This window comes from Adelges cooleyi, unplaced genomic scaffold (genome assembly GCF_023614345.1).
Source record: "Adelges cooleyi isolate 19-005CV unplaced genomic scaffold, UGA_ACOO_1.1 ACOO_flye_CR_arks_rails_tigmint_CR_PRNA_394, whole genome shotgun sequence".
Classification (NCBI taxonomy): Eukaryota; Metazoa; Arthropoda; class Insecta; order Hemiptera; family Adelgidae; genus Adelges; species Adelges cooleyi.
The window spans coordinates 100,460-126,740 of record NW_026096072.1 but is presented as its reverse complement, the minus strand read 5'-3'; the positions used below and the strand labels follow the sequence as shown (position 1 = coordinate 126,740).

At 33.6% G+C, this 26,281-nt stretch overlaps 2 protein-coding genes across 2 annotated transcripts; one reads left to right on the top strand and one right to left on the bottom strand.

Annotated features, from left to right (window-relative positions):
* Positions 1-157: 157 nt before the first annotated feature.
* On the bottom strand, positions 158-14,322 carry LOC126841562 (uncharacterized protein CG45076-like). Its single transcript, XM_050578142.1, has 7 exons — positions 14,062-14,322; positions 8,944-8,991; positions 6,060-6,287; positions 5,347-5,450; positions 4,970-5,076; positions 4,475-4,687; positions 158-2,053 (listed from the first exon to the last, which is right to left on the bottom strand). The coding sequence occupies exons 1-7, from the start codon at positions 14,134-14,136 to the stop codon at positions 1,065-1,067; spliced, it is 1,764 nt and encodes a 587-aa protein (XP_050434099.1). The 5' UTR covers positions 14,137-14,322; the 3' UTR covers positions 158-1,064.
* Positions 14,323-19,719: 5,397 nt separating this feature from the next.
* Positions 19,720-25,562, top strand: LOC126841568 (uncharacterized). Its single transcript, XM_050578150.1, has 4 exons — positions 19,720-19,944; positions 20,764-21,205; positions 24,993-25,223; positions 25,534-25,562. The coding sequence occupies exons 2-4, from the start codon at positions 20,788-20,790 to the stop codon at positions 25,560-25,562; spliced, it is 678 nt and encodes a 225-aa protein (XP_050434107.1). The 5' UTR covers positions 19,720-19,944; positions 20,764-20,787.
* The last annotated feature ends 719 nt before the right edge of the window (positions 25,563-26,281 follow it).

Sequence of the window (26,281 nt, the reverse complement as noted above, 5' to 3'; positions counted from 1 at the left end):
ATTATGAAACATTTTGGATTATTTTATCTTACAACATAAAATGTTGAAGTTTTTTAGTATTTTCTGTTACTTTTAAAACTTAATTGGTAACCCATTTATTTAACGAGTTGACTGATTTGAGCACAAAATATGGTACTCAAAACTAGAGAGACTAAAAAATGAAATGTTCTGTCAGTCAACTTGTTAATTGACTTTTTATTTCAAGAATAATTTCCTAAAAACGGTTACTGGTCGATTACCAGTTTTGGATGATTACTTTTATTATGTTAGGTATTGAAATGTCGAGTAGTAGATGAAATGCCTCTGAGTAATGTGTATAGATTAAAATAACACTATTCTCTCTCCAACTAATATATTTTGAATATCACAATTTTTAATTTAAAAATCGGGCATGACTTCGTTTAAGCTATGCTAATAGAATTGTACGAAAATCATTTGAATGACTTTATAAATTAGGACATTTAACGAACGAACAGTGTAGCCATGCATCACAGAAAAATAATTAAAAGGAAATGTTTACGTTCTGGCATCACTGCATTTTTCTTAATATGTCTGATTGTTTGTTTGATAAACTCTAAGATTTTCTTCTGTTTATTCCGTGTGTAATATTTTGCGTAGCTTTGATGAAAAACATGTAAGATTTCAAGTTATTAGGGGTTAGTAGTAAATCTATCAGCACACGAGTGTTGTCAACCTAATTTCTTTATTTTAAACGTCCCATTTCGTTTATTTCAAGTAAATTATAACTTAGACAATGACGTGTAGATTATTAATAATATACACGTTGTAAAATACTCGAGTTAAATCCGTTTTATTGATATTTTGTTACCTAGTACTTATTTTTGTCGATGGCTTTGGTGTAGTGTGTCTGTAATGTATTTTGTATTAACTAATAATAATTAAATATCTTGTATTAATTATTATTATTATTTTTTTTTTTTTAATAAATTAGATAAATAAATAAATTAAATGCATATTAACAACAACGGTAAAATAAATAAACGCTATTTCGCCGATCCCTTCAAGTCGTTAGGAAAACTCGATCGCGCGACGCGAAACATTTTCTACTCTTCTTCTTCCTCCTCCTCCTCCTCCTCCTCCTCCTCCTCCTCGGATGACCCTTCTTCCGGTTTTGTATCTGCCCCTTCCGTTTTGATTTCTTCTCCTTCGTCCGACGATTCCTCTTGCTCGGACCGCTGCCCGTCGGCCACGGCGTTTTCGTCCCCCGAAACTTCTTCGTTTTCCACGACTTCTTCGATTTCCACGCCGTTGTGCTCTTCGCTGCCGGACTGGATTATGGTCGACGTAGTCCTTGTGGAGCGTCTGAACACGGCCGTCCTGACGGTACCACCGTCTTCTTCTTCCAACGTCGTGTACGCTACTTCGTGGTGTTCAGAAGCTGCCAGAGCTGTTCCGCCTATGCCAAATCCGACTTCGGTGGTCACTAGTTTGCTATTCGGTTCGTCCTCTATCTCTTCCGCGTCCGTTTCTTCCGACTCGGAAACGTTTTCTTCCGCCTTTCTGGCGGCCTCTGCTTCTGCGGCGGCCAATCTCTCCTCTTCCTCCTTGAGCGCCGTTTCCTCTGCGGCCAATCTATCCTCTTCCTCCTTGAGCGCCGCTTCTTCTGCGGCCAATCTATCCTCTTCCGCTTTTGCGGCCAATCGTTCTTCCTCCGCCCTGAGCGCGGCCTCTTCGGCGGCCAATCGTTCTTCCTCCGCCCTGAGCGCGGCTTCTTCGGCCGCCAACCGTTCTTGTTCTTCCCTGAGCGCGGCCAATCGTTCTTCTTCCTCTTTGCGCGCCGCTTCCTCTGCGGCCAACCGTTCCTCCTCTTCCTTGCGCCGCGCCTCTTCTTCTGCCGCCAATCTGTCCTCTTCTTCCTTGCGCCGCGCCTCTTCTTCTGCCGCCAATCTGTCCTCCTCTTCCTTGCGCGCCGCTTCTGCAGCCAATCGTTCTTCTTCCGCTTTCTTAGAGGCTTCTTCGGCTGCATCAGAAGAATGTTGGTTTCCGTTGGACACTCTATCGGCACCGGATTCTGAATCACGTGCTGTTCTTTCTGTAATTATTGATTCATATTTTCAAACATTTTTACAAATATTCTTCTAACCCTATTTTGGTCGGGGGGGGGGGGGTAGGGGCAATATGATATAATTGTCCATACAAAAGATCTGTAATTATATATATATATTAATATTAAATAGGCGCACACACATTTTTATTTTATATTCATTAAACTGAGAGAAATTAACAACTTAAACAAAAATATGTTTTAGTAACCTTCATAAAACAATCTTTTTTTTATTTCAGTTTTAGTTTTTTATTTTTTTATTTACAAATTCATTCGTCTATTTTTTTCTGAAAACTTGTCAACATAATCTTGAATACTGATTTATTCAAGAATTTCTTTTTTAATTCATATTAAAATCAAAGACTAGTGCGTCATAGTGGTTATTAATTTACTCTTGACCTTAAAATGTACAATCAATATTAAAAGCTGAAATGAACAAAATTAGTAGTGCATTTTTTATTTTGCCAGAGTTAGTTTAGAAAAAGTTCTTTCCACAGAAGTTGTAGTTACTGGCAAGCATAAACAAATTTTATATATTTGAATTAAATCTTTGTAAACTTCATTTATATTAGACAATAATTCAATAATCGTTTGTGCATTTTGTACGCAATTTTTTTGTTATTTTGTACTGTGCTAAAATTCGATCAGAGTCAATCATTAAATTTTTATATCGTTTAGATAAATTTAAAATATGTTCTTCAACGTCTAACATATTTTTGCTCATTTTAATCTTTCCACATATACTAGGTACTATTTACTAGAATTTTTGTGACACATAAAGTTAAACATCAACAATTTTTCAGCTTTAGAATTTTATTTAGATAAAATGATAAGCGTTTTCGCAATATTAATTTGATAATGATAATTGATAAATGATAAAAGTATTACAGTGTGGTCGTTTATGAAAATGTGAACTAAAATTTTCATAATAAATATCATATTACCAGTTTAAAATTTTATTTTTTGTTGTTATATTATAAAAAAAAATTGATTTCTTTAAAGAGGTTGGGGGAAAGGAGGCTCTTTTTACCCCCCCCCCCCTCCTCCGTGTCTACGCTACTGAAGTGCTGGCTCTTAGACGTCTAACATTGGAAAACCGTGAATTTCTTTAAGCAGTAAAATCGAAAAAACTGTTTTATTAAATTCGAATTTCTATTGCTTCGACTTTTTATACAAGCAAACATTTGCACTAGAGTGTCAGAATGTAGTTAAACGACTTATCCAATGTGCAATACCAATAATTATTATCTTTTAACAAAAAATTACTAAAACCATTCATAAAACTTGAAACTACAATAATTTCAAAAATAGTTTTCCAAAACTGGTTATCGACCAGTCGAAATTGTTAGTACATTGTTTTTATTTTTATAAAACATGCTAAAATAGTAAAAAAAAATAATTTTACTACAAAAGCAATAATTGCCAATAAATTGTAGCAATTTTTTTAAAAATTTCAATTACTTTGAAAACAACCGAAAATTAACTACAATTTTAAATAATGTTAAACATCTTAAATGTTTTACTAAAAAGAAAAGCATGGACCCTATTCAACAAAGTCCCTAATAAATATTAATAAAATAATAATTATAATGATAATAATTTAATCCAAATTCATTGAGTTAAGTATTATAAAATGTATGTGTCACACACTAAAATTGAACCAAATTTTAATTACAAAAAAACTTTTAATATAAAACATTATCTGGTAAATTTATTATGGACTTTGTTGAATGATCCACACTTTTCTTTTTAATCAAAAAATAAAGATGTTTAACATTATTTAAAATTGTAGTTAATTAACGGTTCTTTTTCGAAGTAATTGACATGTTAAAAAAAATGTGCTACAATCGATTTGATTGTTCTCGTAGTAAAATTATTATTTACTTTTTAGTTAACTTTTTTTTAGAAAATCAATTTTTTAAAAAAATGTTTTTATTTATTTACTTTATTTTTACCCTTTAGCCCTATTAAAGGTACTTAATAATTATGAATATATGGTCACATATACTTCCACAGGGTGGCCGGCATGTGGCTAAAACCAACTTATGGCATGCGACACATCGTGTAATATAAAATAATTCTAAGGACACCACTGAATTGAGAATAAAATTCTAACCCAAAATGATGTGTCACATGCCGGCCACTCGGTGGACGCAAGTGTGGCCAGATACCAAATTGATATGTTACATATCAATTCAACAAGATTTTTTCTCCCGATTTCAGATGTGAAATTATCTTTTTCGTTAGACAATTTTTTAACGAGATACGAGTTCTGTTTTAAATAATTTTAAAATTTAAAAAAAATGATTACCATTTTTTGTACCCATAAAGCATCCTGAATGTCTCATTTGAAGCTCGGTAGAACTTTACATTACACCCTGTATGTAATTATACGAATATTACCCGTACCTGGTTCGTAGGCACCTCGGCTGGAAGTGTTGGCTGAAGTATCCACTTTTACCCTGGGACGACCCGAAGAAGCCGCAGCCGCTTCTCTTGTTTTGTTGTAGTACGACAGCATTGTCACGTTTGTGTCTACTTCTGCATCACCTGATAACCGTGGTCTTCTGCGCGCAAAAGCCTTGCCGCCGGCATAAGTCACACACGCCAGATGGCCTTTACCTGTTTGATCGAGAAAAATGTAAATCCATTAGTGTGGGATGTGTTGATCGACTTATAAACTATGTCTTATGTCTGGGGATTTGTGGGAAATTCTACGTGACCCCTTCGTCACACAAAAGGGCATTATGCCGATTGGTTCTATCCATTGTATGTGATCCAAGGGGAAATCGATGGTTCCTAAATAACCGAACGGAGACAGCTATAGTCAGCTGATCATAAGACATGGTCCAAGGCATTTCGTTTAAGGAAAACATTGCATTTTATTACAAGTGCGATACATACCTATTGTGTCGTAGTGATGGGTTTGGGAGTCTCTCAGAATGGCTTCAATGTAAGCGTCGGATTCTATCCGCTGCGCTATGGGTAACTCCATGTATCCGGTATGAGTACTACACACGAATTAAACATACAATATCAGTACAATACATTTGTCCAATCTGACATGTTAGCTGAACGTTTTGTTCATTTATTAACGTTATGACTCGACTAAATGAGTATAGCTCGTCTCTTTAATGGATTCAGAGCCAAAACACTAATACTCTAAAACCGTAGCTTTAACTCGTAAGATTTGCAAAAAAAAAATAGCCTATACTGCGCTACATTCTTAATAGGTAACGTGCTTTGTCGTTCTCTTAATGTTATATTGATTTAGTTCTTACTTGTAATGAGAATGTGTCGGTTTAGGCCTTATGGTTGGCGCGTATACTTGTTTAAGTAAACCGGCCGTTTGCGCTCGTATTGATCTTGTCACGTCATCGAAATTCTGCACAATAAAAGAAATTAGTCAGTATCATTTGGTCCGTAAACGTTCAGAGTTTCTATCGTGAAACCTCGTGTTAAACCAATAATCAGAGATCACATTATTATACTTAATATTATCCATCCGAGGCGGGCCACGTTTCCCTCGCCCTCTGCATTGTTAATGTGAAAAACATGATTTTCGCCTACCTTCGTTGGCAATTGAAAATACATTATCAAGATTGTATATATGATAATTTTACTACTCCCTACTGTAACATTGAAATTGTCTTAACATGAGTTTTCTAGGATTCTAAGAATAACTATCAAGTTGCTTCTGTGTTTCCCTTCCATCCAATCCATCATTTGAGTTTATTGTACTGTTTACTTAAAGAAACTAAAAAAACTTAAGGATTTTTGTTTTCTACCAGTGGTCACTCTGAGTTGAGGCGGGTTTTGGTTTGTTTAGAATTTCAGCAATTACATTGCTTCAATAGGGAGATAAAACCATCTGGTTTTTGTCTAATCTGTGATATTGGGGTGTGCCTGGGCCTCCAGGTTAACCTTTGCTCGGTTCAAATTCTTAAACCTATAAACCGATCCGAGTAGACGGTAGGTATGCTGTATGTATTACCGTGGAACTCCTGGTGTTCAAGTACTCGTCGGTAGCATCGTGGCCGGGATGAGAACGATGCCTGTGCTCGATCCTGTCTAACACCCCGTGTAATGCCGCACCGGTTCTATGATGATAGGTGGGCGCAGGTATGTACCTATAGTTGTAAGGCAAAACCTTTGCCGACGGCCTCGCTGTTGTGGTGATGGGTGTCAGTATGAAAGGACTCGTTTGGTATACTTGGTGCGCCTAAAATAAAGAAAGCAACGCCCCAATGAGACATCTAAAAATACTTTTTCAAAGCCAGAGAGGAGGGGATGGTACAGGGTGATTCATTAAGGATAAGACACTAATTTTCTCGGAATATATTGATATTTTTAAAAATATTTTTTTACAAGATTTTTTGGTACACAATGTACTATATTTTCCAATATTTTGAAATAAATGAAAATTCAAAATTCAAACGCTAAAATATTTTTTTATATTTTGTCTACAAATGTATGTAATTAAAAACATATGTTGCCATTTAAAAAAAAAAACTAAAATCCCCCTTTTTGGCCTTCGAGGATTGGTGATATAAATTTTCAAAATATTGAAAAATATACTACGTTGTGTACCAAAAAATCTTGGAAAAAAATATTTTTCAAAATATTAATATATTCCGAGAAAATTAGTGTCTTATCCTTAATGAATCACCCTAAATCTGCAAATCGCCGGATATTATTGAAAAGAGGTTATTGGTAAAAAGAAAATCTGCAAATAATTATTTCAAATACTAAATTTATAACGAGCAGGCCTCATAATATGCTTATGCATGTGTAAATGCTTGGCTTCACAATGATATTCTGTACGTGAGGTGTATCTGAAAATAAATGAAACTAACTAGAAAATGGCGTTGCCGTTTATTTATTACCCATATTTATTTTTGGTCGAAATATTTTTATTTATATCCATTACGCACGCTAACGTTTGAGTGCTTAAAAACTGATATTTACAATTAAATATAATGTGTTCTATTTGCAGATTTCGTGCGTATGTTCTGACTTTTGGCGAAGGTTATTTTATTATTAAAGTTGGCTTATATTTTGATTTGGCACAAACGCATAAATTGTATAATTTATTATGGTAAACTATAAAATACGGTTGTCTAAAATTGGGCAATTTCGTAGTTACGGTTTTATTGATAGTGACAATAATTAAACGAGTGAATTTACTTGGGACACTTTGGCTGAACTTAATTGCTATTTGTTTTTAAAAATTAATTTTACACTATAAATAGGTATAATATTATTGGTGGTAGAACTGCTCGAGAAAAACAAAAATGAAATAAAATATCGTTTTGTTTGTAATACATCCTTGTCACAAAAGGTATACAAACAGGAATTTTGCATAATATTTGCATTATTATCTGTTTCCGCTAATTCTGTTGTCATTCAATCGTCATGGCATGCTGAACTAAAATAATTATCTTTATTCATTCATCGTATTACCTACAGCTGCAGTGTATAAATACTACACAAGTTAAATTATTGCATGTCGTATTTGTCCAGAGAGACTTTTTTGGCGTATAGCCCATAAAGTAATCATAAAAAAAACGGCCAATCATTTAGAATTGTTTAATTAAAATATTAGTAGACTGGCTTGCGGCCACATATTTGAAGTTAGGACAGAGATGATATATTGTTTTTTTTCAATTCAATGTCCTATCGGTTTAACTATAAGGATATATTGAGGAGACTTGACTCTCTCGTCATTCAATAATTCCATGATGTTTAACTAAATACTCATCTTGGACAACCTTAGTAGATCTTATTATTAACAAGATAGGTATGTGTCTAAACTTCTACTTTCCTAAATAGCTATACAATTGGTCTAGTTTTACTCATTTATTTGTTGTTATAAAAGTGTTAATAAAACATTTTAAAATAACAATAAAATATAATATGTGATAGGTCAATATATAGCTGTAAATAATCATCTCTTAAGTAAAAATAGTATACATGTACATACTGCCAAAAAGTTTATTTATCTCGAATTAAGATGTTTTTTTTTAAAGTTTAAACGCATTGTTAGGTATGCACTTGTAATTATAATAAATTCATTCATTTAAAAACGCACTTATTTACACTGTAAACTTAAACAAAAACATTAACACCTAAATTGTATTTATATTAATATTATTCGTCGTTTAGTATATTTTAGCTTCGATTCGGAGCTGAAAAGGTATTGTTTTTACAATGATGTATTTTAATTTTTGTGTTCTAAACAGCTGAACCGATTTCTTCGCGTAGCAACTTTGTAGTACAGAAATCTTACCTGTAAGGTGCTTTATTGGACCCAAAAATTTGAAAAGTCCACCATTTTCCCTTCGAATCGAGTAAAACGAGCTCTATTTTGTTTAAGTAGTTGAATTAGTTCCAAATTTGTGTGGAATAGTCATTAGACATAGTACTACCTAGATAAACCAAACAAATATCATAACCCCTTTCCCCAAAAACGGGTGGAAACTTTTTTATTTATTTAGGTGATGAGCCTAAGGTCTAGGATGGACCATTAACATTTAGATTTTTTTTTTTATATTAAAAACCCCCCAAAAAAGGGAAAGTTACACTTTAACCGTAGTCAATTTCTAGGTTGCCCCGTTTTATACTGTTGATTAAGCCATCAACCCTATTTGCGTGTCCACCCTAATAACAAAAATACATTTTTTAAACATTTTCAAGTAATGTAAGTACAACGCTTTTATAGTAATACCATTACAGATTCGTGTACTCGTACATAGACCTTGTCGGTATAATAACTATTATTGTACACATCCGAGTCACTACAAATTTTTTTTGGCACATAATAGTATATTATTAAATTTCGCCATGTTTTTGTAATTATATATTAAGCTGTGTGTTACCTTATAGTACGAAGGCGGTATGTCATATCCGTCGGATGAGTAAATGGGCTGTGCAAAGAACAAAAAAAACAAAAAAAATACTGTTTTTCAAAAACGAATAAATAAATATTTAATATGTCACACGTATATATTTTTTTTCACAATCGTGTAAATAAATTACAAGGGATGATAATATTGCAATACTATTTTTTCATTTTTTTTTTTTTTTTAGTCAACGACGGCGATTTAATATATATATATATATATTTAATTTTAAGCGAGCACTAAACACTGTGATTAGTAAGTGTAGCTGGTAACAACAACAATATAGGTAGGTAATGATAATAATAATATTACATGAAATAATATATTTTATAACGATTATAATCCGAAAACAACAACAACAACAACAGCGACGACGATAAATTAGGTATTTTTTTCATCGTTTTTTTTTTTTTTAGATTATATATTTTTTGTTTTTGTATTTAAACGTTGTACGAGAAATGTCTGTACGTGCCGGGCCTTCCTCCGGACCTGGTGCTCGAGTACGAAGAGTGATAGCCGCCCGGCCTGCCGTCGTTGGACCGTGTGCTGCGCTCGATGGTCAAGCCTCCCGGTCCGTTGTTCTTCTCCACGCGTTCGGTGGTCGTGTACGACCGGCCGGCGGGTCCGCCGCTGGTGGTCCGCTGTTCCACCACGTATTCGTACTGTTGCCTGTGCACTTCCGGTACGGACGACGTCACCGGATAGCTGCTGGTCGTGTATCTCGGCGTCTAAATATTGATATTATTAAATATACATACGTATATATGTATATATATTAATTTCCGCCAACATCAAAAAAAAAAAAAATTTTATCTTCCGTTTTTTTTTTTTAGCGGATGGACAGGAAAAAAGATATACAACGATTTTTTTTTTCTTTCGAAACTTGAGGTAATTTATAATAATAATAATAATGTTTTAAATATTTTTTTTTTTGCTTTTTAACGACAACGGCGGCGATAACATGAAAAAAAAAATAATAGTAAAAGCTAAAAATATAGGTTGATATGATATATATCGTCGCTCGAGATGCAACCACCTCGTGTCTCGTTGGCCGCATTGGTTTTTTTTTGTAATTTGCGCGGCGAATCGACAACCGGACAAAACAGGGCAGTGGCCAATCAAAATAGGGCAACAAGTCGCAGTGGCCAATCAAAATCGGGCAACTCGCTGCACCTCTAACCAATCGCGGTTGCGCCCCCCCCCCTTCTATAAACGGCCGTTCTAATATGTCTATGGACATAATTGTTCTCTTGTAAGTCCAGCGAAACGAGATGGGCGGTGTTGCATTTTAAGCGACGATATAATATATTATATATATATTTATATGTGTGTGCGAGCGTACATAACAATAGTGTGATGTGTTTTGTGTACTTAGGTATTATATTATATGTTTATGATGTATACGTATATCTATATCTATTGTACGTGGGCGGGCGTCGGCTTAATGATAGTAACGGTACGTCAGCGGCGGCACGGAGCTGAAAGCGATGCGTCTCCTGGTCTTGCCCTCGTGCCCGTCCACGGTGCCCGGACTCAGACCGTACCGGGACGATCTGGACGCGTGGTTCTTGGACGGTATGGTCTCGGTCTCGTGCAAGTGTCTCCTGAGCAGCGCCGACCGGATCAGCTGGTCGGCCTCCTCCGGCTGGCACGCGTCCGTCTTGCGGGCCGGCCCGCCCTGCCGGCCGTACACCAAATACGGCTCCGGCACCTGGCTGGGCCTGGCCACGTCCGGCACCTTGTGCCACGGCACTCGGCTCGTGTACACTTTATTCCTCCTCACATTGACGTCCACACTCGACGGTCTCCCACCTTCTTGCGGTGTGTCCTCTTCCCGCTGCAACACACACACACACATGCATACCATTACAACATGATCATTATACTTGGTCAAAGCCGAAACAATTTAAACGCGGTCGTGTGCACCCTCCCCGCCCCTAACCATCCCCTAACCACCCCCGACCATCCCCTAACCACCCCTGACCACCTCCAACCACCCCCACCATCCTTATACAGTGTGTGTTGCAGCATTGTCGTCGTCGGCATAACTCGTGCTCGGCGAGTTATAAACCCATTATAGGCGTAGCCGATCCGTTAACATAAAGCCCCTGTCCCCACGTACATATAATATAATATACAATACAGTAACAATTAAACAGTATAGTATACATTAAATACACACAAACAATTAAATACTTATAAACATATAATATAAAATAGCACAGTTGTCCAAATTTAAGGGAATTTTTCAACGAAAAAAAATTATGTAATCTAAAAAAAAAAATGCTCAATTTACTTTCAACAAACGATGGAAAATTAATTGTTTCATTACTAGTAGAAAAATATTATTATCTAAAGAGTAGTTTTAATGAATACACGTTAACGATGGTCAAATGGCGACATACATATTTTGTATTTTGATTACCCGATAAAGGCGGAATGTTGTAGTGAAAATGACTAAGTAATTGTTGAGTTTTTAGAAAATAATTTTTCAAATTATTAGCATTTAAAGTTTTGGCCAGGAGAGAAGTACCAGGCGACTGGTGCGTGTGGATAACCTCATCCCCCAGTCTATATAATATCTACCTTTAAACGCCAACAGCTCAAGAAGTACGATGAATATTATCCACCAGTCGTTATGTGTGTATTATATCATTGTGCTGTCCATAGGTAAATCTAATGCAAGGTGATTGGCAGGATCGGCCGAGCCAATCAACGCAATACGTGAAAAACCCACTATAAAATACTGGTAATCCCCATCGACCAGTCATCGTCGTTTCCATTGCATAGTTTGGCTTTTCGCGGGCAAATCAAATACACAGGTCGCTATTTGACTTTTAAAAGTCACCCTATCGGTACCGTTTCTTTAAAGGCGTTTGTTCGACTCGGATATTGTACATAAAATATTATTGTAACCAGCCACGACCATATTATGAGAACTATGAAATGTGCGCCAAATATGTAAGAAACCAATTGTCGGCTTGAGGAAACGGCGATAATAACCGTTGTTGTTTTGTTATTTATTTCCAAGTTTCGAGTAATCGTACACTATTTGTGTATAACATTTTATATATAGATTGCCGGACCGTGCGCACTTCTACAAATATAGTGTTGAGTGGCAGCCAAAATAAAAAGCGAAACGCAATGCGCAGTTGTATGTGTGGAATTCGGCCCGGTTGAATAAAATATTATATTATTATTTACAAACGCTAATAAACTTTTATAACAGCGTTTAACAGACAACAATTGTATAATATAAAAATACATAAAACTATAACGACAATAAAAATATAATAACACGTAGGTACAGAAACGTATGGAAACCGTTGTGTTATATTATACAAAAAACATGTTTAGTATCTTACAAAAAAAAAATAATATCAATTAATAGCTATAAATCTACTTCAGAACACATTATCTGTTTGCACTGCGTACAAGCCGACCACTTGCAAACATTACAACCGTTTTGATACATAAAAAAAAAAACACATCTTTCTTAAACAATTCAGAGACTTCATCTGATCTAAGACACTAGTTGGAAAATATGAATATTTTGAAATTGATTTTTCCCCTATAGTTGTAAGTACATAGTTTACTACAAGTTTCAATACTTAGACAGTTGTTATCTTCATCTCTTATACGCAAAAGAAGGTGGACATAATGATGAAAATTAAAAAACAAACGATATTTATATTTTTAGAGAATTATTTAAAATGTATCTCTTATTACAGGAAGGTTAAACCAATATTGTATTTAGTGCATACTAAACGGATTAAACTGGTTTGTATTATTTAGGAGGTACTGAAGTCGTTCTGCATGCTTTGTTTATTAAACTGTTCATATTATGTATTAAAGTTTATAAAAATATTATTTAAAAAAAAATTATAATAGTATTAGCATTTAAATTTGTATTAATGAAAAAATAAACTAAATCGTTTACTTTTCAAAAGAGTCAAGTTAGTATGATAGTTTGAGGCGATTCGAACGTTTACAAAAAAAGTTCCTATTAATTATTTAAAAATGTTTATAAACATTTGTTTAAAAGTCATAATTATTGGTTAAGTAATTTTAGTCTACATCAATCTATTGCAAACAATCCCGTTTGTGATTTGGTACGTTTATATTTTATGAAAAAGAGTCATTTGTCTATTGAAAGTGTCAAGTTAGTTTATTTCAAAGAACCTTACTGTTAAAATACATTTGGAAAATTGGTATTCACAATTATAAAATATAAGTATAGAGCATAAGGAACCCGTTTAGGCCCAAGGGTTTATTATATATATATATACTAGTTTGATATAAATGAACAAAGATTAATACAGATACTAACACAGTAAAATTGTACCTATGTGAAAAACAGTTGTTTTTAACTTCCCGAAAGTTTAACCCGTCGGACTAAACGTTTTTCATAAATAATCTAATTTAAGTAGTATAGTAATGTATGTACAACTTACAAGTATAGGAAATGAGCAACTTTAAAAATATTCATGTTCTGACAACAATTATGATGCAACGATTGTGTTGTATGAGTTTTGCAACTGGTCGACTCGGTACCGCAGTGATTACACAACAATACAGGGCGGGCTTAGGTGTAATAAAATAATAGGTATATATAGTTAATTCGAAAACAATAATAACAGCTATAAATACATAATAATATTATTAGTATTAGTCGTGATCGTCGTTTTTAAAAATTTGTTTTTAATCGGGTGTATGTACAAATGGGTGGTGAATAGGTGTTAAGAATAGATGGTAAGTTTATTCCGTGTAAAATCGCCGTCGTCGTTGTTTAAAAAACAAACAAAAAATACTAAAACCATATTTTTACCAAAAAAAAAAAAAATTGAAAAAGTAAAAACAAAATACTAGATAAATTTGATTGCGCTACACCGTCTGAGTACAAAATACGTAATTACTGCAACGGTTTACTTGTGTATGTATATATATATGAATATATATATATATCAATAATTGTGATTTGTTTTTGTATAAATTATTATATAAAAAAGTATGTATATATATATATATATTTTTTAAGAGCAAAAAAAACAAAACATATTTTTCACATTTTTTTGTTTATACATATATACTCACGGTGATGGAGTATGAAGTGGAAGGCTTGTAGTAGGCGGGCCTGCGGCTGGTGTAGAAATCGCTGGAGTAGACCATGGTGTTGTTTGGCGTGAACGAATCTCGATTACTCAATCTGCGACGGATATCTGTTGTATTTGTTATTTCAATTGAACCGATCGAGCAGCAGCAGCCAAGAAGAGAACGCCGGCCAGTGAGAGACTAAAAGCCGTGGCCGTTGTCGGTTGTTACAAGCTTTTCGCAGGGATCGCCGTCCCTTTTATACATATATATATATATATATATATATATATATATATATATATATATATATATATATATATATATATATACACACACACACAGAGAGAGATTCCGCCGGAAGGAGTAGCGAGTGGGACCTTGTGTGCAACACATTGCGTGCACCCGGCGCCGCACCTCCATACGGTGGCACACGTGTGTAATAATAATACAAAGCTGACTAATCCGCCTCTGCTGCGTTTTTATATCTATTATTAACATCGTGGCAAAACGTCGACCGAAACGATTTTTTAATAACCACAATCACGGTCACGCGACTATACTGAACCGAACGACTAGAAAAAAAAAAATAGATAAAAAACCCCCGAGAAAAACTAATAATAATAATATTAGTATTGAAAACAACAATAAAATACAATACGGGCCGCCAACTGTTACGGCTGCAGTGATTATTTTCCAACGAAACGGTCAAAAGACAGTTTTAACCCGTTTCGAATAAACAAATACACTTTCAGTTGCAAACATTTAAAATTCTGACCAGGAGAGAAGTGACAGGCGACTGGTGCGTGTGGATAATCTCACCCCCCAGTCTATATACATCTACCTTTAAATGCTAACAGCCAAAGAAGTACGATGAATATTATCCACCATTCATTATGTGTGTATTACATAGTTCTGCTGTCCATAGGTAAATCTAATGCAAGGTGATTGGCAGGATCGGCCGGGCAGAGGCGGGGCTAATCAGCACAATACGTGGAATTTGCTATGGAAAATACTACTATAAAAATGCAGGTATATTTTCAAACAGTATACAAACCCATAAATTATGTTTTATGTTAGGCCTATGAACTTAAAATTATTACTTTTGTTTTACCATTAAATGGTAACGTTTATATTTTATTGATATTTTTAAAAAAAGAATAATTCGCTGAAAGTGTTGACTGGTCGATAATGACGTTTTGTATAATTAATTTTAGAGTTACTAATGTTTAAATTTAGAATTTTGTGTAGAATGCGCGAATGGGGACCAAATACAAATTACTCTACAGTCCACTCCTACCGTCCTAAATTTTGAAATTTAATTTAATTTTAATAATAATAATATTTATTTATTTTTAAAAGGTTTATCTATATATTTTATCCACTTATTCAATTTAAAACAATTTACTAAAAATGTTTACTGCTAGACAAATAGTTTTCAGTCACTACTTGTTTAACTCTAAGCAATATAGTCCATATTGCTTTAACAATGAATAATACAAACACTTACATAAATTTATACGTTACAATATATTCTTAATAATGTATTATATTTTAATTAAAAAAAAAAGTAAAATATAAATGTCGCTTATTGTAAAAGTGGTGTTACTCCAAATTTTTAAAATATACATATTTTAAATGAAAAATAAATAAAAAGTAGAAAACACTGAACGAATAGTTACTTGTATTTGTTTTACTAAACATTAGTTTACAAAAAGCACGTTATTTCGAAATTTAATTACAAGGACATAATTCACTTTTACAATAAACGACACGATTTTAATACGCTTTTTATTTTAATAATAATTTTAAATTGGCCCAATTTTCTAATATGATCAAACAGTGTTGAATGAAGATCACAATTTTGTTTAATAATTTTATGCCTATTTTACAATATGACCAATAGCCCGAAAAAATAATAATTAAAGATTATATTAATATTTTTGTTTGGTGTTTAAAATTTGCTAGAGTGGGGATGGGTGCTATGTTAATGTATTAAAAATAAAAATGTTTACAAAGTTCACTGCAGAAAAGAGGCATGTCCTTGTCTTAAAAAAATGAGTTGAAAAAAAAATTATTGGATTTTTTTTTTTTATAACTATACTAACATTTTAATGTAACCATTAAAAATGGACACCAAATTTAAAAATAATATCTTTATTATTCCATACAATATAGGTTTGCTTTTCTTTGTCTCTCATGAACAATATTAGAAAAAGTGGCCTTGTCCCATATGTGCAGTATTTTGTGAGAAACTTTGTAACTTACATGATTATTTCATTGAAAAAATACCACTAACACAATAAATTTGTAATAACCCAGCGTGTGATAATATATTATTTGTACTTTTAATTTATTTTACACAATTTTATAGGTGGTTTTTCCATAGCAAATCCCACGTATTGCGTTGAATGGCCCCGCCCTGGTTAGGCCTGCCAATCACCCTACATTAGAATTACCTATGGACAACAGAGTTATGTAATGCAAGGTGCATTGGATTAACCTATGGAAAGCAGAATGATAATATAATACATATAATGACTGTTGGATAATAATCAGTTATGGATAAATCCTACTTCTTGAGCTGTTAGCATTTAAAGGTATAGACTGGGTGTGAGGTTATCCACACGCACCACCTGCGCCGGCACTTGGTTTCTGGCTTAAATTTAAAATGTTAATAACTGGAAATTTTGTTTTTTGTTTTCAAAAATTGACTATTGACTATAGCTATGTTCTTTTAATAAGTATGGAAAATTGTAGATATATTTATCGACTGGGGATATGGTAGGCTGTAATGTTATTTATATTCACTCACCCGCACTTCTTTACTGGGGCCTAAACTTTAAACGCTAATAATATTAACACAACTCGAAACTTGACTATTAACAAGTTATTTTCACTACTAAATTCTGTTTTTTATAGATTATTAAAATATATATTTACATATCTATGTTGCTATTTGAGAGTGTTAACGATTACCGTTTTAATATAATATAATATGATTTTTTATCAATAATTAAATTACAGTGAGGGTTTTATTAGAAGCTTAACAGCTCGTGTAATTTTTTCGTTGAAAAAATCATTGAATACAAGCAATTTGTGTTGGCCCGTTATTAAAATATAATCTATTATCTATAACGAACACGTCTATAAATAAATTACTGGTCACGGGCCGTGCACACGTCGGAAGGATTTTTAATAGTAGGTATGCAAATTTTGTTATTCGCCATTAAAATTTGTAATTTTTTATAAATAGCCCAATGATAGTTTACAAAATATAGTGTTAGCAATGACCTGGTTAAAAGTATTAACTCGATGCCGCCCGACCCGTCTCGTTGTTTCATATACACTTTGGATTCACTTCAATATCCCCGACTAGTTTTGAATTTATCTGCTTTATTATTAGACCGACTGCGACTGGACTGAAATCGGGTTTTGTCTCGTCTTGTTCTTTAAATGAACATTGCTTGTGGAACGTACACACTCAATTGGTTCCTTTTATATTTTCTTTTAACGACTCAGTTGTGGGCTTAGAAAAAAAAAAACAACATCATTAAATCGCGTAAAACGTCATCTTAAACGTGCAAAATATTTTTAAATAATATGTTTCTTTGCCAAAATAGTTATTATAAGGTATAACGTTACCTACGCCGTAGTGTATAAAATAAGATAAAAAAATGTTGAACAAATTATTGTACACTTATTCATATTAAACACTAAGAATGCGCAAAAAAAAAAGAAATTTTAAGAAGAAAAAGTTCCTCCCCCTTCTGCGAGAAAGGGTGTAAAGTTACAGATATATTTTTTTAATCTTAGGCTGAAAAATGCAAATATTTTATTAATTTTTTGTATGCTTTTACTTAACGTAAATACCATAATTTAACTACACTAGTTATCGACCAACTACAAAATATAATTGTAGCAGTTCTCCCTCTTATAATGTAATTTACAAATGTTATATACCTAATATCTAATATTATGTATATTTTATTTGAATTTTGATAGCTAAAGACAATATAAAAATGGAGATTTTTGAAAGTAAGTCCTAATTCTTGTTATGTTTATTTTAGTTAAGAATATCAATTGACTCATTGTGAATAGTATGTTGTGTCATTGGAGGCAACCCATGTAATGGACATCTCGTTCTAATGTGTTTTGGTTTGCACAATAATGTTGTTTATGTATTTTCTAGTTATGCTCAGGTTATTTTTCTAACTTAAAATTGTGCTAAAAACGTATAAAAATAAGTTTCCCGTCACAAAGTAGGCAAAACACCCTGTGTAGAATTACCTAGCACTAGGTAATATTGTAATTTTTTTTTTCATTATACAAGGTGCTTCAAATTTCACGTTACAGTGTTTTTATTGTTATCTACCAGTCATTATGTGTCAATTATTATTATGTGTATTAAGCCATCATTCTGTTTTTCATAGGTAATCTAATGCAAGGTGATTGGCAGGATCGTCCGGGCCAAGGCATAGCCAAATAACACTATAGGTAAGATGGAACTCCCACTATAAAATTGTATAAATGTACAAATACAATTTTTTTTTGGGGCCCTTTAGGTGCTGACCCTGGTGATAGGTTAACTATGAGCCAGCCAGTATATTAAAAGATATTGGTCTGTTTTTAAATTATTCTTTTTCCCACTTTTGTTAGTTATTAGTTAGCTCGATTTCTGTAGGTATATTTTCACACAGTATGCAAACCCATCCCTTATGGGTAAAACCATATGAGCTTAAAATCATCGAACGGTAACATTTATATTTGATTAACTTTTAAAATTAAGAATAATTTACTGAAAAATGTCGACTAATCCATAACCGAGAGTTCAGTGGTATAGAGTGTATATTGTGCGCGCAGATAAAAACAATACTACTCTCCACCTTTGTTTCCGCCTTAAACGTTAAACTTTACATAATAATAAGTATTTAACACTGCGGTAGGGTCGCCATTTGAATATTAACAGTCGCCCATTAATAATGTTTTAAACTCGGATAGTAATTATTGTCGCCGGTCGTTAAATATAATAATAATACAATAACGGATATTTCGTTTGAAACTTTTTAGTTAAGACAATAATATTATTATGTCCATAGAAACAACGTCTGCGTCATGAAACCGGTATAACCCTTTTATGGGGGGGGGGGGGGGGGTAGGTACGGAAGATGTGTTTTATATTCGCATTCGGTGCCGACAAACAGTAATAACAGTAATAGTACTATTGTTGACCGTTTGTTCGTATAAACCGTATTGTCGGTGTACGACGTAACACGACAAACAAACAAAGGGCAAGGGGGGGTGGCGGGATGAGACGTAAGGATAAGGTTAAGGGAAAGAGATGTGTGTGTGTTTAAGGGCGAAACGTGCGGCTCCGCCCATCGCGATGGCCGTCGGGAAATTATCGCAGTGCCCGTTGTGTGTAGCTGCAGCTGACAGTCCCTTTTGGGGGTGGAAAAAAAAAAAAAAACAAAACAAAAGAACCCCAAAAGGATAAGGGAGGAACAATGAGGGTTGGACGGAGACGGACAAACGGACGGGGTGGGTGGTTTGGCGTTAAGCGCCGTCGCGTGTACTCCTAGCATCCCTCTGGCAAAACGTCCCTTACGGCTTCAGTACGGTACGAACTCCTCGACGACACCGAGTCGTTGACGTGCCTTTATAACGGCATCCGCAACGTTACTACAACGCTAATAACAATCATAATTACATTGGTAATAACAACCGTCGATTGCCGGCCATTATGACGACGGGTATTGTTGTCCAATCGGCGGCCCGTGCGATCCGAGAGTCTTGCGGAATGTGTACTTAAATTAAATTATTCAATTACCTGCGGTCATCATCGTCATCGTCATCGTCGTATTCAAAGTGCGATTCGACAAAAAAGTGAGTGTGGCGAAATTTAAAAGAAAATATATAAATTATATTTATGCGAACCGATTTTTTTTTTTTTTAAGGACAAGACACCCCGTATCCTCTTGCGAAATAATAGCAATTTTGTGAAAATTTTGGATAGAACCTTTTTTTAAAGTTGGTGTCTTATCCTAGATCCACGGTTCACGTGTATGTAGTTAAATTACAATCGCTGTAATAATATAAAGCGTAGCGGCGTAATATAACCAGATGTATCATTAGGATATTGCGGCACGCCGTGTGTTCTATTATTTTGCGATTATATAATATTACCGTGTGATAGTTATTATAATACGATTGATATGTGTGTATTTAACGACTGTAATAACGACTTTATTTTGCTTGGACCGATTCTTAAATCCACATTATGTGTTAACCGCAAAGTCCTAATTTCTATGCCTAATTTCTTGCCAAACCTTCCGCAAGTCGTCCTCTTCAAGCGTTCCTATCTTTTAGTCTAAGACACTCTTTAGCGGTGTGACTCCATGGCGTATCGAGAACGACTATCAAAATCCTTTTGTCAAGCATTTGTCCTGCCTTTTGTTTTGTTCTAAATTATTAAAAGTAAAATGTTGAACAGCCCCGTGATGATATTCAGATCATTCGTGTGTGTGTGTGTTTACAATATAAACGATTTTTTCATCAGATTCGCTCGTCGTTTTAGTCCAACAGATTGTAAATTGATTGTATTGTTTTAAATAAAAAAAAAAAAATTAAAAAAAATGAATAACGTCTAAGCGGTTCGCGGAAGATTCGCCCGATGCCATTGATGTGTTGTACTCGGTTTTTTAGATCCGTTCGGTTGGCCATCCTGCCATGCTGCCGGCCACCCTGATCGCGTCCACGCCGGCGGGGTCACCGGTGCAAACGGTCGAAGATGACCAAGGAGGTCGTATATTGGGCGAACAGAGAGGTGACAACCAGAACTCGGCGGACAACCCGGTTCCGCCTACCAAGTTGCAACAGTACGAGAACCGGTACCGAACGTCTTCCACGTCGTTTCTGATACACAACCTATTGATAACGTGCAACAACAATAACGACGACGATGGCGACGGCATCGAAACCGACGGCCCCAAGTCTTTGGGAAAAGACCAAGACCACTGCGGCGACGGCGACGGCGACGGCGACGACGGCGGCGGTAAAGCCAGAAGGAGGAAGAGGACCGTTCCCAGGAGAAGGACGGCCAGTACGACCAGCAGCAGTACGGCTAGCAGTACCGACGAACAAAACGGTGAGAGTTTATCGTGATAATGTTTTATTGCCAAGAGAATAAATTCCAGTTTCGAGTATTTTTCGTAAAATATATACATAAAGTATCTCAGCAATACAAGGTGGGTGGGTGGTCCATCTCTCACACGAGACACTCGTTTTCTCGGAAATTATGAACATTTTCAAAATTGATACAGTTTTTTAATTAAAAAATTTCAAATATTTAACAAGGACAGCTGTATAATAAATACATACAACTGTAACGACAATAAAATGCAATAACATATAGGTCGACAGGAACGTCGCATGGAAAGCAGTGTTGGGCAAATTGTAATCTCATTTACGATTAATGATAACTGTAATCAGTAATTATAGTGTTAGATTAATGTAAACATAGTCAGAAAAGTAATCATGTAGGTATGATTACTGTAATCATGTGATATTATAATCATGGTTACATTAATCATAATTGTAAGCAAGTATAAAGACATCAAAGAAAGCATTTAGGTAGCGTTTTCCAGAAATACATTCTATTTGAATTGTATTTCATGTGCATATTGTTGAAATATCATTTCAACATAGTTCAGATAAAATAATTGATTTTTTGAAATTTTAAAATTATTTATCTAAATTACATTTTTAATAATTTTATGATTACAATATAACGGTTAATGTAATAATTTTATATTCGATGATTAATGATTAATTTAATCACGATTAAATTGTTGTAATCGATTACTTCCAATACTGATAGAAAGTGTTGTGTTGTATTTTTCAAAAAACATGTTTAGTGTCTTATAAAATTTTTTTTAATAATTATAGGTATAAATCTACTACAAAACACATTATCTATTTGCGATTCGGAGGTACTTAGGGTCTCCTGTAAGACGCTCCTTTTTTCGGAAAATATGGATGTATATGGTTCATATATTGATATATTACTATTTATTTAAATACTTAGACAATTTTTACCTTCATCCATCATACGTAAAAGAGGTATGGACTTTGTTGTTTTCAAACAGGAACATATGTTTTCAACTCCACAAACATGTAGACAAAATATTAAAAAAAAAATGTTAGCTTTAGAGTTTTTAATTCTCATCAATCTGTTTGTTTGCAATGGCTTTCTAAAATGTTAAAATGTGCTTTATTCCTAATAAAATGTAGGTACATGATCATTGAAAGAAAGTTTGGAGTCAAATTTTGCTTTTATGTACTGTCGTTACTCTTGTTAAATTAAAATTGCCCAAAGAAAAATGAAACCCAATAGACAATTCTCTTTAAATAAAAAGCAATAGCAGAACATTAAATGTTTGTATTTAAATTTAAATACATAAAACTTTGTTGACACCATTTATATATGCCAAAATCATGATAAAAATAATCACCCTAAACTGGTTATCGACCATTTAAAAGTTATTTAGTAAAACGTTTTCAATTCAAATAGTTAACAAAAATGTATCTTATGTTACCAAGTTTCATAATTATTTAATATAGAAGGGGAATAAGAACATAAAATTGTATGATTATTTGATATCACATTGTACAAAAACACTATGAAAAAATAAAACAATTTAATAACTAACCCCAACAAGATATTAAGCGGATCACTTAACAAAACCACCCTGTACAACAGTAACTTCACTTTACCTTTCCAACTTACCTATGCCATTATAGTGCATTTATTTGTAAATAATTTGACGAACTTAATTTAGGTTTTGGTGGATTTAAAAAAATTATCTTATGAAAGGGAAGGCCTGATTGACTCTGTCACTCCTTCCAAAAAATTCTACAATAATTTGATTAAATTGTACTTACTTTTCGTTAATTTTGAAGAAAAAAACAAAAATATATGTTAATATTGAATTTTTTTAAAAATTTAGTTATTTTCACTTATTTAGAAAGGTTTTGCTTAATTTCTTAATAAGCATAGTTACATTAAAATTTTGGAATGTAAAATTTAATAAAAGTAATAATTTATTTCTTTAAAAATCGGTGTCGGCAATTGTTGACCATTTAAATAGTCCCATCGTTGGCAAACAGTTTATCTATTTTTTTTAAATTATCAATCTAAGAAAAGTAGGCTTTTAAATATTCGTTTTCCCTTGAAAACCATATAAATTGAAAAACAAAATAAAACTGTTAGTAGGTTATTTATTAATAGGGTATTGCAAAAAAAAAATATCAAACCATAATTTATAAAATGTATAACTCGTTATAGTTTGGCATGGAATGACCCAATTATAACTGCAGTAGAGTATTTGAGAGCCATCTTGTCTGGAACCCTTCCAACAAGGAATTTTTCTATTCCTATTTTGAAATACTTAAAAAATAACCGCTCACAATACACAATAAACCACTAAAAAGCTATTATTATAATGTAAGTTAAGGTACTTAACTTATTTTATTGTAATTTTTGCACTTGGGTCTCTTCTAAAGTTGTGTATACATTACAATCTGTAGGCGATACTTTTTTTGGCAATTAAGATTGTACATTTTTCAAATGCTTATAACGCGCTAACAAATAAGTAACAATAAAAAATAAAGTGGTCAATATGCTGATTTCAATATGGACTATATTGCTTAAAGTTAAAAATAATGATTTGAAACTGTATCTACCAGTAAAAATGTTTAGTAAAATGTTTGAAATTAAAAAAAAAAAGGATAAAATATATAGATAAATCTTTAAAAAATAAATAAATATCATTATTATTAATAAATTGAAAGTTAAAAATTTAGGACGGTAGGAGGGGACTGTAGTATTATTTTTATTTGCCCCCATTACACTCGCGCATCCTACACACCAATTCTAAATTTTAAACATCAGTAATAAATTATACAAAACGTTATTATGGACCGGTCAACACTTTCAGCGAATCATTCTTAATTTAAAAAGTAAATTAAAAATAAACATTACCATTTAATAAGTTCGTTAGGTTGTTGTCACATAAGGTTTGTATACTGTTTGAAAATATACCTACAAAATTTGGAATAACTAATAACTAATAAAAGTTTGAAAAAGAATAAATGAAAACACTACTTAAGTATTAAATACATATTGATGTATTAAAGTGAAAAGTTTAGGACGGAAACGAGGGTGGAGAGTAGTATTGTTTTTACCACCAATTCTGAATGTTAAACTTTAGTAGCTCTAAAAGTAATTATAAAAAATCGACCAGTCAACACTTTCAGCAAATCGTTCTTCATTTAAAAAGTTCATTAAATATAAATGTTACCATTTTTAATAATTTTAAGCTCATAGACCTTACATGAAATAGATGGGTTTGTTTACTGTTTGAAAATATACCTGCAACTTTATAGTAGTATTTTCCACAGCAAACTCCACGTATTGTGTTAACTAGCCCCGCCCTGGCAGGCCGATCCTACCAATCACCTTGCATTAGATTTACCTATGGACAGCAGAATTATGTAATACACTTCAGAAATGTTGGGTATGAAATCAGTTATGGATAAATCCTACTTCTTGAGTCATTTAAAAGTATAAACTGCTGGGGATGAGGCTGCCGGTAATGTTATCGATGCACCGCTTGACTGCACTTGTTTCGTGGCTGAAACTATATTGTTTGAAAATTTACCCAAATTCGTGCTAACTAATAACAATAAAATTATAAAAAAAAATAACAACTTAAAAAATATTACACGTTGTCTAACGTATAACAACAATAACATTATCTAAAATGTCTCCTAGAGGAGAGCTACAAAGTAGTTGTTTGTTGATCATTTTAGTGTATTGCGATAAACGGACCAACATGTATTAATATTATTGTTATTGATGCATGTGTTGATAGACGAAACGGTAATGGAACAACACTGTTCGAGCACTCGACACGGACAAGAAGAAAGGAAGATCACTTTCAGCGTGAACGCCATTTTGGGTGACTGCAGGAGCAGTAGCAGTGCGAGTAATTCTAGCAGCACGGGAAGTTATGTACCACCGCCGCCTCAGCAGCACTTAGCTTCAGCCGCCTTCTTGAGGATAACCGCAGCGGCTGCCGCGGCGGCCGCTGCTTCGCCACAAGGTAAGATTATTATTATTTGTTCTCATTCAATTGAACCTTCTTAGTCCAAAAACGACTATAAATCGTTTTTTTATTAATCGCTCCACGGTAAAACATTGTATCATTGACATGGTTTTGCGGTTCATTGTAGTACATAACACTTATTTCTCAGTATTTTATCACTTCTCTCGATAAGCTCACACTGACTCCCCCTCCCTCCCTGCTTTACCATCTTTGCCCTTCACGTGGAGTGTGCAAAACAAAGCACATTATGCTTTATTCTGTCTTTAATATGTCCTTTTCTGTAACTAAAAATGTTTATTTAAATAAGGAATTTGTCCATCAATAGTTGGAGCCTGACCAATCCAAATCCAACCTAACTAATCGAAATCTAACCTCAAACGGACCTAAGACAAATCTGACACTGCTAAAATACCTTAAATTGTTCATCCCAAATGTATAATATCTTATACCGTGTCAAAAAAAAAAAGCCAGAACACCGGGGTCGGGGCATAGTGGCGACAAATCATACTGGGGCGATATAGGTCACAAGTCTATAATATGAGTTATTACAACTGAAAGTGATCAAATCACTTTCAAATAAACGCTTCGGTGCTATGGTACCGGTAAGATAGAAATACAAATATCGATAAAAGTCTTTGTACTCCATGACAATAATTTGCTTAAAAACGTAGTGTTAGTATTTAAGATACGATTAGGGTCGATCGTCCGCCTATAACTGTCAGACCTTAATCCCTAAAACTTTACCTAAAAAAGCGAAATAATACAAAAATGTCAACGTTTAACGGTAGTACTACGAGGTTTAAAGAATATTTACTTACACATTCGGAACTAATTCGACTTTTTTGAAGGCGAAGGGTGATTTTTTTTTTTAATTTTGGCCCCAATAAAAAACCCTTCAGGTATGATTTCTGATCTATAGAATTGCTACACGAAGAAACCGGTTCAGCATTTTAGAAGCTATTATCGTTGTGCAGAAACAAAAATAAAAACAAATGGTAAAAACAATACCACAGACTATAATATGAAAACAGATAGCTCGCTCGGCCGAAAACAGT